The sequence below is a fragment of the Chionomys nivalis genome, chromosome 20, assembly GCF_950005125.1.
Source record: "Chionomys nivalis chromosome 20, mChiNiv1.1, whole genome shotgun sequence".
NCBI lineage: Eukaryota > Metazoa > Chordata > Mammalia > Rodentia > Cricetidae > Chionomys > Chionomys nivalis.
In genome coordinates, this window is record NC_080105.1 from 22,516,032 (window position 1) to 22,529,538 (window position 13,507).

At 48.7% G+C, this 13,507-nt stretch overlaps 1 protein-coding gene across 1 annotated transcript; it reads right to left on the reverse strand.

The window, feature by feature from the left end:
• Positions 1-2,160: 2,160 nt before the first annotated feature.
• Hand2 (heart and neural crest derivatives expressed 2) lies at positions 2,161-4,153 on the reverse strand. Its single transcript, XM_057753149.1, has 2 exons — positions 3,599-4,153; positions 2,161-2,259 (listed from the first exon to the last, which is right to left on the reverse strand). Exons 1-2 carry the CDS (start codon positions 4,151-4,153, stop codon positions 2,161-2,163), a joined length of 654 nt encoding a protein of 217 aa, XP_057609132.1.
• Positions 4,154-13,507: the final 9,354 nt, after the last annotated feature.

Consider the following 13,507-nt stretch of genomic DNA (forward strand, 5'->3'; position numbering starts at 1 on the left):
GATGCAGTAGCCCCTTGCAGGCAAAAGGAAAGAGCCGCTTGGCCAAACAGTCAAGAGCTACAGAAAACCTGGGCTACCCCCCCCCCTTATAAACAAAGGCAAGTGTCTGTAAACACAGCCCCTCGCCCACCAGGTCGGCCCAGTGCCGGCTGACCTAAGGGGAGAAAGTTCAGATCGCTTTGGCCTAGTTGTTCTAACCCTTCGCCCTTGTGTTGTCAGCCATCCGCAGAAGTCCGAAACACCACTCAACCCGCCCCCCACCCTCACCCACGAAGGTCTGGTCAGGCTAACTGCAGACCACCCCCCGGTCAGACAGCCGTAGGAACGCTCAAAGGTCCGTGCCCAAAGGCAAGGTGTGAACATCCCCGCAGGGATGGCTAAAGACGGAGACCCGTTGGCAAGGCTCTACAGCACCAGATTTGTATACATGAGTTTCATGAAGCAAACCGGTTTAATACTTTTCATCTTCCTCCCTCCCCGAAATCCTTCCCCTCCTCCGCAGTTCTCCACCCTCCCCCCCCAAAAGCCCCTTCTTAATAGTACTCTAGTTTCTTGGATTTCTAGAGCTAAGAGTAAAGCTCTATCTAACCAAGCCCTCGCTGGGAAAAACAGGCCGCAGGGACTTTCTTCTGGGGTACAGGACCCGGACACAGCAATGCCCGGGACAGGCTGAAGTTCCCGACCGCTTTTAGACAAGGGGAGGTTGCCACTTGCTCTGGCTGCTGCACCGAAGACTTCAGACACCGAGCAGTTAATATTGAGTTCCCTGTAGCTCCTTGTAAATCTAACCCAACCTCTCGCCCCCCTTTAAATCTGTGGTCTTGTTCGCGATTTCTTACTTGACGTAAAATTCCTTGTTACCTAATCATAGACTCTTTTTCAAAAGACTCCCCTCCCCCATCGCCACCACGCAGATGAGAATCTTCTGATCTGGACGGCAAGCAAAACCCCCTCCTCTCCTTTTTTTCTCTCTCTTAAAAAGAAAAAAAAAAAACCTTGGACGAAAGCCCTATATTTTGAACTATCCGCCTCAGACTATTTCCTGTGCCTGTAATAAGGCCTGGGGTACTCCTCACACCTCCTCCACAGAAAAAAACACGCTCCCCAAACACAAAACGAAGCGCCAGGCACGGGGCTTCCTCCGATTGATACCTATAAAACAAGGGCACCCTTCCACCTTCTGCAGGAAGCACAGGCCGTTCTCCCAGTCAGGAACTCCTAAAGACCGCTCAAAGGTCTCCTGAGAGGCTCGGGAAGAAGAAAAGAGATACCACTGGAGAGAAGCCCAGGCTTTTCACCGGGACACTTCACTTTAATAAGGGCTCCTTCATGTAGGAAGCCTCGGGTCACATTGATTGATTAGAACCACTGACTCTTTCAAATAAAGTTGGAGGCAATTACGATAACTTAGTTTACTTCTGAATATTTTAAATATTATGAAAACAAGAATAACAGCTTTGTTTTCAAAATTCTTTTGAGGTATCACCCATATAAAGATTAGGGTTTTTTTTTTTTGTAAAAAAAAAACACACAGTGGTTTATTGAATACTCACAACGTTTACACCTTCAATATTAATTAAATTCCACTTAGTTTTAGAGGACGGAAGTGCACAAAACAAGTAGCTGGTGGAAACATCTTCGAATGGGGAACAAGGACATTTGAAATGACAGCACTAGATAACTCACCCGCAACACAAATGGTGGCGGCCCGGCTTTCTGATTCGAAATAAAACTTTATAACCCCCAGGAATATTTATATCCAAAGGCCGAGTATTAAAGATACACTTCACATATGCACTAGTGTCCACTTCTTTATCTGGAAGGGGTTGGGTAAGTGGGGGAGGGGACAACGCTGGTGTCTACACAGCCAGGAGGGAACATTCACACACAGAAGGACGGGGTCCCTTACCACACGGGAGTGTCCTCTTCATATTAAAATATGGAATGCTTTTCTTCAAATATCCACTTTTTTTTTGGAGAGGGAGTTGGGGAGCGGATGCCTCAAAGGGGGGGGGCAAAAAATGGGGGAAGGAAATTGCACATAAATAAACCGGATGATCCAACTGCTAGAAGTCCTCAGAAGAGTCCGAGGGCTTTCGGAGAGTCCCGGGTCTGCATCTGGCGCCTGGGCCCGGGGCTCCCCAGCTCTCTTTCTTCTCCTCACTGCTTGAGTTCCAGGGCCCAGACGTGCTGCGGCCAGCCTGTCCGGCCTTTGGTTTTCTTATCATTGCTGCTCACTGTGCTTTTCAAGATTTCGTTCTAAACAGAAAGAGGGGAGAGAAATGGAAAGAGAAGTTCAGGGAGGATACCTGCTCCTCATTACCTTAGCCCTTCCCAGGCTGGAGGACACAGCTTAAGTACAAGAACTTAAGAAAGGGTGACTCCGGGTACCGGCCCCAGCAGAAGTTAGGCAGGTTTCCCGTGTTTTAGTTACATCCGAGGCCTCCGCTCGCAAAGCTCAAGGGCCCAGTCGCAAGTTTATAAACAACGGCCCGATTTCTAGTCGTTTACAGGGAAGTCCGGGGGTCTTATTTTCCCTTTGACTGTTAGTGAAGGAGAGGAGGCAGGGGCCGGTGCTAAATCTGCCTTGTATTTTCAATAGCGATCCTACTTTCAAAGCGACCCCACATTCTGGCCTGGGCCTCTCCCGCCAGGCAGCAACGTTTCTGTGCCCTCTGCAGTTCGTCTCCAAGGCCCTTGAAAGCTCTGGTTATTTGGAAGGTCATTCCATTACGCAGCAATCAGAGGGCTTCGAGCCACAAAGGAGAAAACCTCCACAAACGGATTTGTTTCCCAGGTTCTTCCTAACTGACCGTAGACCTATCTATCCCCAGCACCATTTCCAGGCAGTTGGTAAGAACCTGAGAACACTTTAAATGTCTAGCATAAATTCGTGTTAGTGTTAATAACAAGGACCACAATGCCTCCTTTTTTTTTTAACTCTTAAAATGCGCATCCAAATAAAGTAAGAAATACTCGTGACATCCAGCCTTGGGAAATTACGATTTAACATTACAATCAAAGAGAAACTAAAGTTGCATTTTTTACGTTAAAGGTACCTAATGTTTACCGTCACCTCTCCCGTGCCATAGCAGTGTGAATAAACATAACATTTTCTTAGCGTTGGAGCCAGAGGCAGCCTTCGTTTTAGAGTGGTGAATGTGATGAATAGTGAAATAACTGGAACCCAGAGATCATTGACAACTTATTATAGAAATATTTAAAAGAAAGCTTGAATTGGAACCGAAAGATAGCTCTAATGGCCTCAGAATGAGGGGGGACCCGGCCAGTGCCACTGGGAGATGGGTCAGTCCCAGCAGTTTAGGAGGCCGGTCCTAAATGGCTAGAGGAATAGAGAACCTCAAGGTAGGACCAGAAACTCCGAGCGAGCGTCTAAACCTTTCTCGTCTGGCTGCTGACATCCTCCAGTCTTCCCACCTTTTGCAGAAAACCATCCCCACCACTACCTGGCGAAAACAAACTGGCGCACAGCGCGTCCAAAGAATGAGGTGTGCAATATCTTAACTTTAGTGGGAAGACCCGAACAGCGGTCCCACGAACCCCGAGCCCCTCACTGCCCCTGTACCCCAATACTGACCAGCTCTTTCTTCCTCTTCTCCTCTTTCACGTCGGTCTTTTTGATCTCCGCCTTGAAGGCCTCCGCCTCGCCGTTCTGGTCGTCCTTGGCCAGCAGATCCATGAGGTAGGCGATGTAGCTGGTGGCCAGGCGCAGTGTCTTGATTTTGGAGAGTTTGGTGTCGGCAGGCACGTTGGGGATGCACTCCCGCAGCTCGGCGAAGGCGCTGTTGATGCTCTGAGTCCTGCGCCGCTCCTTGCGGTTGGCGGTGCCTCGGCGCTTCACCGGGCGCGGCCCCCCCAGGCCCGGAGGCCCCGCACCGGGCGGCACTCCCCCATAATGGGAGTGGTCCAGGCCGGCGGCGCCGCTAGCATACTCAGGGCTGTAGGATAGGGCCATGCTGTAGTCGGGGGGCGACATCTCCGGGTGGCCAATAAGCCAGCCGTGGAAGTAGGGGTTCTCCTCGTGGCTGCAGCGGCTGGCGGCGGCGGCGGCAGCGGCGGCGGCGGCGGCGGCGAACGGATAGCCCTCATGGTGCACCACGGGGTGGTGGGGAAAGCCCCCCACCAGACTCATCTCGCCTTCCGTGGCCCTCCACGCGCCCCAGCGTGCGCGCAGACCCGCTGCGCCCTCCGCCCGGGCCCCGGCCTCGACGATCGGCGGCCTCCCCCACCCCCCACCCCCCAACCCCCGGGCTCCCGGGCCGGCCCGGCAGCCGCAGAGGGGGCCGCTGCAGCCCGGGGCCCGCGCCTGGCCCGCCTCAGCTGCGCCGCGGCCGCCGGCTCCCCATGGGGCGCGGCGAGCTGGTCCCGGCACGGTGCGCCCCTGCCCGCCGCCGCTGCCTGCCCGGCTCTACAGCCCGCGCGCCGGCTCCCGCTTTCCCGGCTGCAGCGTCTAGGCAGAGCGCTCCGGTGCTCATGCAAAAGTGCCGGCCGGCTCCGGCGAGGCTGTCCCGCAGTTGCCGGGGCACGGGACTCCTGACTCCGAAGCTGACCTGGAATCCGGGAAGAGTCCGAGCCGGGACTGGAGGAGCCGGCCCGGCTGTGCCGGGAGGCTGCGGGGTCGTTGCTCAGCGTGGAGTTACCTCGGTGCGACCCTCCCCTTCCCGCCTCTTCCCCTCCCCCACCAGCTCGTTCTGGGTTCTTGGGCGCTTATTGTTTTAATAAAATTTTTGGTTGTTTTGGTCCTTGAGTGTGATTTGTTTTTAAAAGCTGCGAGTAACGTGTCTGTCCTCGCTCCTCTCAGGCTCTCTCGGAGGCTTTGCAGAGAGGTCTCAGCGCATCCATTTTCTAAGATCCTCTCCTCTCGCGACAGGAATTTGGGGCCCCTGAAGGCGCCTTGGAGCTGAGAAGCGGCGACTGGGCTCTCGGAGGGGTGTGCACAGTGGCTGTAGGAGCTCCCGGGTGGCGGCGGCGGTTCTTCTGGGCTGGACTCGATGAGGGGAGGAAGCCGCTTTTCCCAGCAAGATCTCCATGTACAGCTACATCTTTAGGGCCGCTCGGGTTAATATATGTCGTCAGAGGCTCCTCACGCCAATCCCGGGGCGGCGGGGGCGGCGCCTCGCGCACTCCGCAATAAAACTTTTTGATGTTCACGTTGCTAATTGCTGAGGTCCTCTTCTAGGATTGGCTGTCCACTCATAACTATAAGATAATTAAAACGGGGGGGGCAGGGTTAAAAAAACTTTTTATCAGCCATAGGTTAATTCAAGTGTTTAACAGATGCTTCACTATTAAAATCCCCCCCCCCCCAATATTGAAGAATCTCAAACCAGGTACAGTATTATTTCACTTTCTTTTCTGGTTACAGGGGTTGGGGTGAAGGGAAGAAGGAACGCAGATAATGTTTTTGTCAAGTATTTTTTTTTTGGGGGGGGGAGGTAGGTAACTGAGGCACAAAACTGAGCAGCCAGCTTCCTGTAGTTTTGTGCCGGGCCGGAGAAGTGTGTGGGGGGGGTGGGGGGTCGCGGTGTGGTGGCGACAAGAGTCTGGTGGCGGCGGTACGGATCCCCATTAAGGTGCAGTTGGGAGCTGCCGACTCTCTTTGACCAGGCTGGTACCCAGCGCTCCTTTGACCCCGCAGACGCTGGAAAAATTTCAGTGGCTCTTTTGCTTAGGAATTGATTTGGATGACTCGGGTTCTAGTGACAATTTACAGAGATGGTGGATGGGAACTTCGGCTTGTAGATGTACTCATTTGCATATTCTTCTGGTGCAGCAACCCCAAGACAGACTTTGGAGGTTTTCAAAGTGGGACACCTCGGTTTCTCGAATTCTGTGGTGTGGCGAGTACCCGTGTTCCGCTGGTTTAACTAGCCTGTTTGGTAAGTAACCGAATAGTTTTTACAGCGTGTTCGGAGCTTATTTTCTAGTTTTTATGAACAAACATATAAATATATCTCTGCATTCCTGCCTCCCCCATAAAAGCGGGTATCTGTGGAAACCAGGTTTAGTTATCGGAGGGGAGCCATTAAACGGCTGTTTAAGAGGCAGGCAGGGAGGAAGGCTCGTGGATGTTTAGACTGCTTGCCTTGGCGATCTTGAACGCATTAGAACGGAAAATGGATCTCTACTTGTAAGTGAGCCGGCAGCGGGGCACCCAGGCAGACCCCTAGCATGGGTGGAGGCGGTCAGTGGAAGAAGCTGAAATCACCCTGTGGCCTTGGCCTCGGATGCCTGGAGAGGCCAAGCGTGTGTGAAGATTCCTTCTGCTCACTCGCATGATGGAGGTTGGTGTGCAACAGGGTGTGCAGGAGATGCCCGTAGGCTGTAATTTTGATCAAGTTTAGGCTGGCTGGCCTTGAGAACTAAGCAGCCAGGCAGAGGGCACACCAGTGACTCCACCTTGGGCATTGTTCTTTGGAAGCAGGGGCAGTCTGGTTCCAGACATCAAAGAGAACCCAGCCTAAGGATTCCGCATGGGCAGTCCTTTTCGTGCCCCTGGCTGGCTATGGTTCCGTCTGGAAGGCCAGGTCGACAGAAATTGGAGGGGGCCCAACTGGTTGCTCCCATGGTCTCCGACTGAGATCCTGCTGGCTACTGCATTGTGGTAGTCTCACTGAGAGTTTTAAAATATGAATACATAAAGCTAGGTGGTGGAGAAGGAGGAAACTCAAAGACTGGGCCTATCTTCTGTCCATAGGGCCAGTTTTCCTCTTCAGCTCCCAGCAGCGTCCTAAGACAGAGAACAATTCTGGATGGGAAATAGCTGGAACCAGTCTTGCTAACCAGCCCAGAGGATTATGTTTGGTAACAGGATAAAATAAGGACCCAACTTGGGTGGGTCTGTAGTTGAGGGGACAGCGAGAGTTTTCAAGAAAACCATTTCTTCAAGGAAAGAATAGGGGTAGTGTGGTGGAGGATTCTGTTTACATTTTCACCAGGAGGGTACACTGAACCAGTAAATACTGGGAGTTCAATCTTCTGACATTTGATACACTTTTAAAAAAAGTCTGTTTATAAAAACGTGTAGGCCTTAAGAGCAGGTAGACCAAGTAAGATGATTGTGCCATGGCCAGCAACAGATAAAAAAAAAATTGAGCAAGTGAATTTCTTGGCTGCCTTAGGAAATCGAGTTTTAGGGACTTGGGAGATAGAAGAAGAATCCAGAGAAAGATAGGGCTAAGGATGGATAAGCTGTCTGTCTCCCAGTGGCCCTGGAATCTAGGGACCAGAACTTGCTACTTTTAGCCCCCTTTCACGCTTTTTAAATTCAAACCAATAACAACAAGAAGCCTGGCTCCAGATAGCTTCCTCACAAGTGATAAAAGAAGTGGATAGCATGGGGGCAGAAAAGGGGCCATAAAAGAGGCTAATCTGACCATCTTTCTGCACTGACAGCAGCATTATCGGCTAAGCTACAAACCAGGGGTCCCGAAGCTTCGTGTATCTCAGAAACCCGAATGCAGAGACTAGAGCTTCAGAAAAGGCAGTCTGGAGGTAGCTGGAGAGAGGGACAACTGGGTAAGTTTTGGTGATTTCTCCCACGTAGTAGCTGGCTGGCTCTAACTGAGTGGGGTCCTTAATAGGTCTGTTCGTCTTTTCATTCATTAAAAGATATTTCTTTTAAGCTCTGTTTAAGCCAAATATTTTTTTAAACTTTAGCATCTTTGGACCCGTTTTACTCAGGAAGCTTAGGATGCGGGGTTAGCTTGCTGCTTTGCAAAACTACCAAGCTAAGATGCTGTATTAAGTTTGTCCCCATTTTATGTGGCCTACTGCCATGCAGGGGTGGTCCTGAGATAACTAACAGATTGATGTGGTGGAGAAGTTGGCACTGGTGTTCAGGGAGAAGGTGGACTGAGAAGGCAGGTGTAGAGTTGTCTGCTTAGATGTCAGCCTGCTCCTTCACTCTTGGGCTGTACTATTAAGGCCTCTGGAGAACTACTCCCTTAGGGTACACATTTAGAATCCCCAAAGACACGGAACTGTGATGATGCTGGCTGTGGGCCATTCTGGGTGCCCAGGAGGAACCTTACAGAGGATCATCTGTCTTCTGGGAGACCTAGGGCTGAGCGGTCCTGGGCCTGTACACCATCACAGGAAGGTAGCCCAGGTGAGGGTAGTGGTGGAGATTCCTTGTTCATAGACTTCTCTGTCGCTGATAGTGTATCCAAAGTGTTTCACGGTATATCTTCTTTCAGCCAAACAAGCAAGGTCGGTTTCAAACATTTGTTTTGCACCTATGTCACTTGTCTCTTTTCTTTTACTAGCACTTTCTTTCTCTGAAAAAGAAATCAAAGAGCAAGCAAAAGGCTGGGGACCCCCCCTTGCAAGCATTTTGCCCCGGTGAGATATTTCTTTTAAGCTCTGTTTAAGCCAAATATTTTTTTAAACTTCAGTCTCTTTTTAGGGGAAATTCAGATCTTTTCGAGGTATTTATTATTTCAAAGGCAAGGACAGTTTTGTATCTTGTGCTTTGCTCAGGAATACTCAAAATAAACGGGCTCTGAGAAGAACCAGGCCAGAAGGTCATAAACACACATTTTATATTTACAGGAATTATGGCTCAATTCTCTTCATCATCTTTCAGACCTCTTCTTACCTTCCTTTCCTAACTAAAGTAGCAGAGAATTGATCATGAACATTCTTTTAACTATCTATAACACGGTGAACTCCAGAACATGCTAAGAACCCCAAAGGAGTACCACGTCCAGAGAAGGTGTCAGGAAAAGGAATCTTCTTGAAGATGCAAGCTCTGCCTCACCTGCTCCAAAGACACTGTTTCTTATACACTCTCATTGCCCTGCAAGCCTTTTCTCTACTGGGGGGCACCGTGTCACAATACTTGTTAGCCACTTAGTTCCTCCGTGTTTTAGAACATCCAGAACAAGGCCTCCCAACTGAGTGGCAGCAAAGGTCGCCCTCTGATAGGGCTTTTGTCTTTTCCTTTTGTGGTGGTTGTGTACAGGCATGGGCGACAATGTTTCAAAGTAGGCAGTCACAAAGTAGGGAATCCTGGCGATTGAACGATTGAACTCTTCCGTCTGCTTCATAAAAGCAAAGGGCAGGAGAAGGTGCCCTTGACTCTTATGTGGCTTTCGTTTCTTCTGAAAATTTCATCTTGGATTTTGTGGGAGGGTGGGGCATTTGGGGAGTAGACCCTCTTCCTCTTAGTTCTCCATTCAAAACAGATCTGTTGCAGATGGAGGAGGGAGGGGCTGGTTCAAAGGAAGGGATGACTATGGAGAGGTTGATTTTAAAAAATGAACTCTTTAGTTCAAGTGTGCCTAGCAAACTGTAAAGCTAGGACTTGCTAAGTGCCTAGACATTTCTCCTCTTATTTTTTTCTTCTCCTTCTTCCTCCCATTTCCCTCTCTTTCTTCTCCCATAACTTACCCCCTGCGCAGAAGTGTTGGGGCTTATACATTACTTGCCCTTGTCACTGAACCTGAGACTCGTGGAAGAATGAGGCACTATTTTATTCTTAAGTTATCCATGGAAAATCTTACTGTCCATTATGACCGGGAGTAGATCTTCCATTTTCTTCAATAACCCATGACTGCATTCTTGCATTAACGAGATGATTGCTACTGTGGAGAGTTCTCATTGATGAAGAAGGATTTGGTCCTTTGACAGGTATCCGTAAATTAAAAATAACTCATTCAGACAAAAGGCAACATAAAACGTGCCGTGAACAGACATTGCAAAAGATAGTATTACATATAATAATATTATATTTAACCTATGAGTTGTTATTATAATAGTCTCAAGAAGTATGATAAATCTGACCTTTGCCGCTTTGTAGTAAAATCCTGGGCTTAGAATAAAAGTGTTACAAGACAATACATCCCTCGGGATTTACACAACATACTCTAAGAACTGCATACGCATAGAAATATTTCAGGGCTGGATAAATATTTGAGAAGTAGACCCTAGCTTACACTCCCAGCACTTAACAAATAAAAAAGAAACACAATAAAAACAATATAATAATAAAAATGAAAGATAAAAAGAATTCTTTTTTTCCTCCAAGCTGTAAAGAAACCATTTAGAATTCCGATGAGAATGTGAATGTGATTTTGCATTCCCGCTCTCTGAACTCGCCAGCAATGGATTTAAGCTAGCATGCCATCCAGTCTGGGGTCCAGAATAAAATAGAAATGAAATGGCTGCTTAACACGTGGGGCTTCTGATACATCATTTGTGGAGCTGGAGGATTTACTTATGACCTGAGTCCTGTTTCTTCCCAGTCCTAAGTGCCATATTGGAGGCACTTGATGGAAGTCTCCACAATGTGGCTTCACTTGCAGAAGCACATAGATGGATTGCTTTAACTCTGACAGCTCTTTACAAGTTCTTTCTGCATTCTTCTGCAGTCTTTGCTTATAGACAAGGAAGGGACTTGAGCCAGGATGGTTAGGTTTCAGGTTAACAAAAAGAAACACTTTTATTGTCAATATTAATGGCAAACTTCGATTTTTACAAGCCCAGGGTTGAGCAGATCAAAAGCAGCTTGTCTTGATTTCTCAATATTCTCTGGTGCTTAGACAATTACCTGCAATTTTGGTTCTAATGAAACAATATGAGAAAGTCAGTTGCAAAAAACTCGAAAGTTAGTATTTGAGTACCGATTTTTACGTGTACATGACATATTATGACTTAATGATTTATTCCTTCAGCTGGAGCCGAGTTTTGAAGGAGAATTCCTCCAAGAAAACTATGTTTAAGGAATGTCCTCACTTGCAATGTCATGAGTCTTTTCAGTGTGTGCATTCCACGGTTGCCTTTCTGGCCGGGTAAGGATCCGGCAGACTGAGGTCTTCCTGGTAATTTGGGTACACCGAGTCTCCAGTTAATGATAGATAATCAGCCTTTAGGTCATTCGGTCATTCTCTTATTACAAACCCCTCCTGCTCTCTCTGATCTCCTTTCAAACTAAATTTCACACAAACAAATAAAGCAAGACAGGGACAAATTCTTAAAAAAAAAAGAGGCAGAAATATTAGAAACTTCTGATATAGAACTCTAAACAAGGAAAGGCAAACCAAAAGAGGATAGGAAAGAACATCTTATCGAAATGAACATGTTGTGTACAAAACATTAAAAGGAAAGGGTCTGGTTTCTGTTAAAGCGACAGAAAATTAAAATAAAAATAATTGCAGGCAGCAAAGTCATAATATAAACAGAGAAGTCAGGATGCTTGCTGGAAATGCCCAGCACTAGGAGGCAAATTTGTTGTTACCCATTATGTATCTGCGCTCTCATTGGAGAAGCGCTACTTTGTTCCATTTTTCCCAAAGAGAATGGTTTTCTTTTTTCCATACTTGTGTGAGCGCCTATTTAAGTCAACACAGGCCCCAAACTCGAGGAATGAAAAAGTGGAGCTGCATTTTTCTTGCAAAGCATCCAACTTCAAACGAGGCCGTTATTTGCATACAGGAAAAGCAGAATTCCATTGAGAATGCATTTGGATACTTCAGGAAACCCGTGTGACTGGTGCTTTTTTTTGTTTTTTTTGTTTGTTTTGCTGACAGAAGGCATTCTCGAGCAAGAACAACGAAAGCAGCCTTCTTCATCTCCTGGGGTTTTTCTCTTGCCATCTACAGAAGAGTGTGACTTCAGAAAGAAACTTCAGATTGGCCAAGGTACAGCTCAGATGAGACCCCAGGGAAAAGAGCATACACTCAAGGGCTCAAGCCAGCAGGTTCTCTGGTGAGAGCGCCCCTAGTGTCATCTTACTGTCTCTGCCCTTGACAGTTCCCTTCGAGAGAGGCTACAAAGTTGGTCGAAGACTACCAACTTCCCAAACCACCAAATTCCAACCCGACTTTCAGCCTTACACCGGGTTGGAATTTTGGCTCAGGACTAGTTCAGCCTGACATTCTCCGAGTTACAAGGGGAGTGTGAGACGGACTCTGGCGGTAGACAGTCGCTCACGTCGTTGCCAAGTGTGGGTCTGGCACCTTTTGACTCGCCAACCTCTTTGACAAAAGGCCCACCTTCCCAAGCAAGCAAAGAAACCCCACTTGGCCATTGCCTCTAAGTCCTTCCAGAGTTCTTCCAGCACAGCAGGAGGCCTTCTGATTACAGATTTTCCTTCCCACCCAAGTCAAGACCCCCATTCTCTGAACTTTCTGGTGGGGCAGTGCATACACCCTTGCTGTTCTCTGAGCACACAGTGTTCACTTCTCCTATTCTGTAAAAAAAAAGAAAAAAAAAAAAAGAACGCAACTAATGCTTTGCACAAAAAGATGCCCCAACAACTGATGGGCAGACGATTTAGAGAAACCCGGACGTTCTAATTGCAATCAGGTTGTTTTATTCTACGTTAAAGGCTATTAGAGCTGGTAAGCGACTTGGAAGCCATTTATGAAGGAAGAAGACCTTCAACCTCAAGCCTTTGCGGGCACTGGGGAAAGTGTCTTCCACATCAGTCTGGCTTGCAGGCAGCAGGACCGTCTTGGCTTGGCTTCTCTGGTACCCATTCTAAGTACCCCAAACTCAAGAGTTGGAGGTAGCCAAGGCGGCCTTAACACTCCACCACCTCGGTTAGTACCTTAGTTTCTCTCTTCATTGAAACAGTGGTGGAAATGAAACAGACCTGGGGGTTGTGAGCTGGATTAAAAAGATCAAGGCGCCCTCGAGAGTGTTGTTTGATATCAGGCTGCGCTCAGTAATCATTCACCTATTTTCTTCCGCCCCTTATTTTATTTTATTTTTTTTCTAATTTTTATGTATTTATTTTTATTTTAAATTCCCCTCTGAATCTAGCTGCCCCCCAAATCCAGCGCGACAGCCTTGGGCGGCAGCGGGCCAAGTGCGCCCTTCCGGTGCGGCCTAACTCAGGGCGTCTGGTCTGCCCACTCACTCGCTGCATCCTGCCTCGTTGGCCTCCAGCAGCACAAAACCTGGTCTCTTGGGAGATCGCTGCTGTCCTCAACGCTCAAGGACCTGCCGCGGCCCCGGGGCAGGGGAACCTGGGGCGGCGGGGGTTACCACCGATTTATAGACCTCCTGGGGTACAGGCGTACAGGTCTGAACTGAGTCCTGGGTTCTTTCCCCGTCCATTCTGGCCAAATTCTCGGTCGATCTCCAAGCCCCTCTCTGGGGAGGGTAGGAGGAGACGAATTCACTACGTTCAGGTTAGGAGGGGTCGCTGCTGGGAACCGTGGGCCCGCACCTTCCCCCAGGCGTCTCCGAGAACTTTTCGCCCGATGCGGGCAGGAAGGGGTTAACCGCGCTGCCTCTCTTGCTCACCTCAGAGCCCCTAGTGCTGAGGGAAGGCCACCGCTCCCCCTACCTCCCCCCAACCCGGTCTCATTAGGGAAACCCTCACCGCTATTTTCAACATTTCCTCAATCAAGTGCCCTGAAATAGAGCTGCACAAACAAATTGGCGGCAAAAGCGTAGATCTTGTCACGATGGAGGCGAATCCAACATTTCAACCTTGTTTGCTTTGCAATTACGGGCTTGGGCTTGTGCCTCTGGT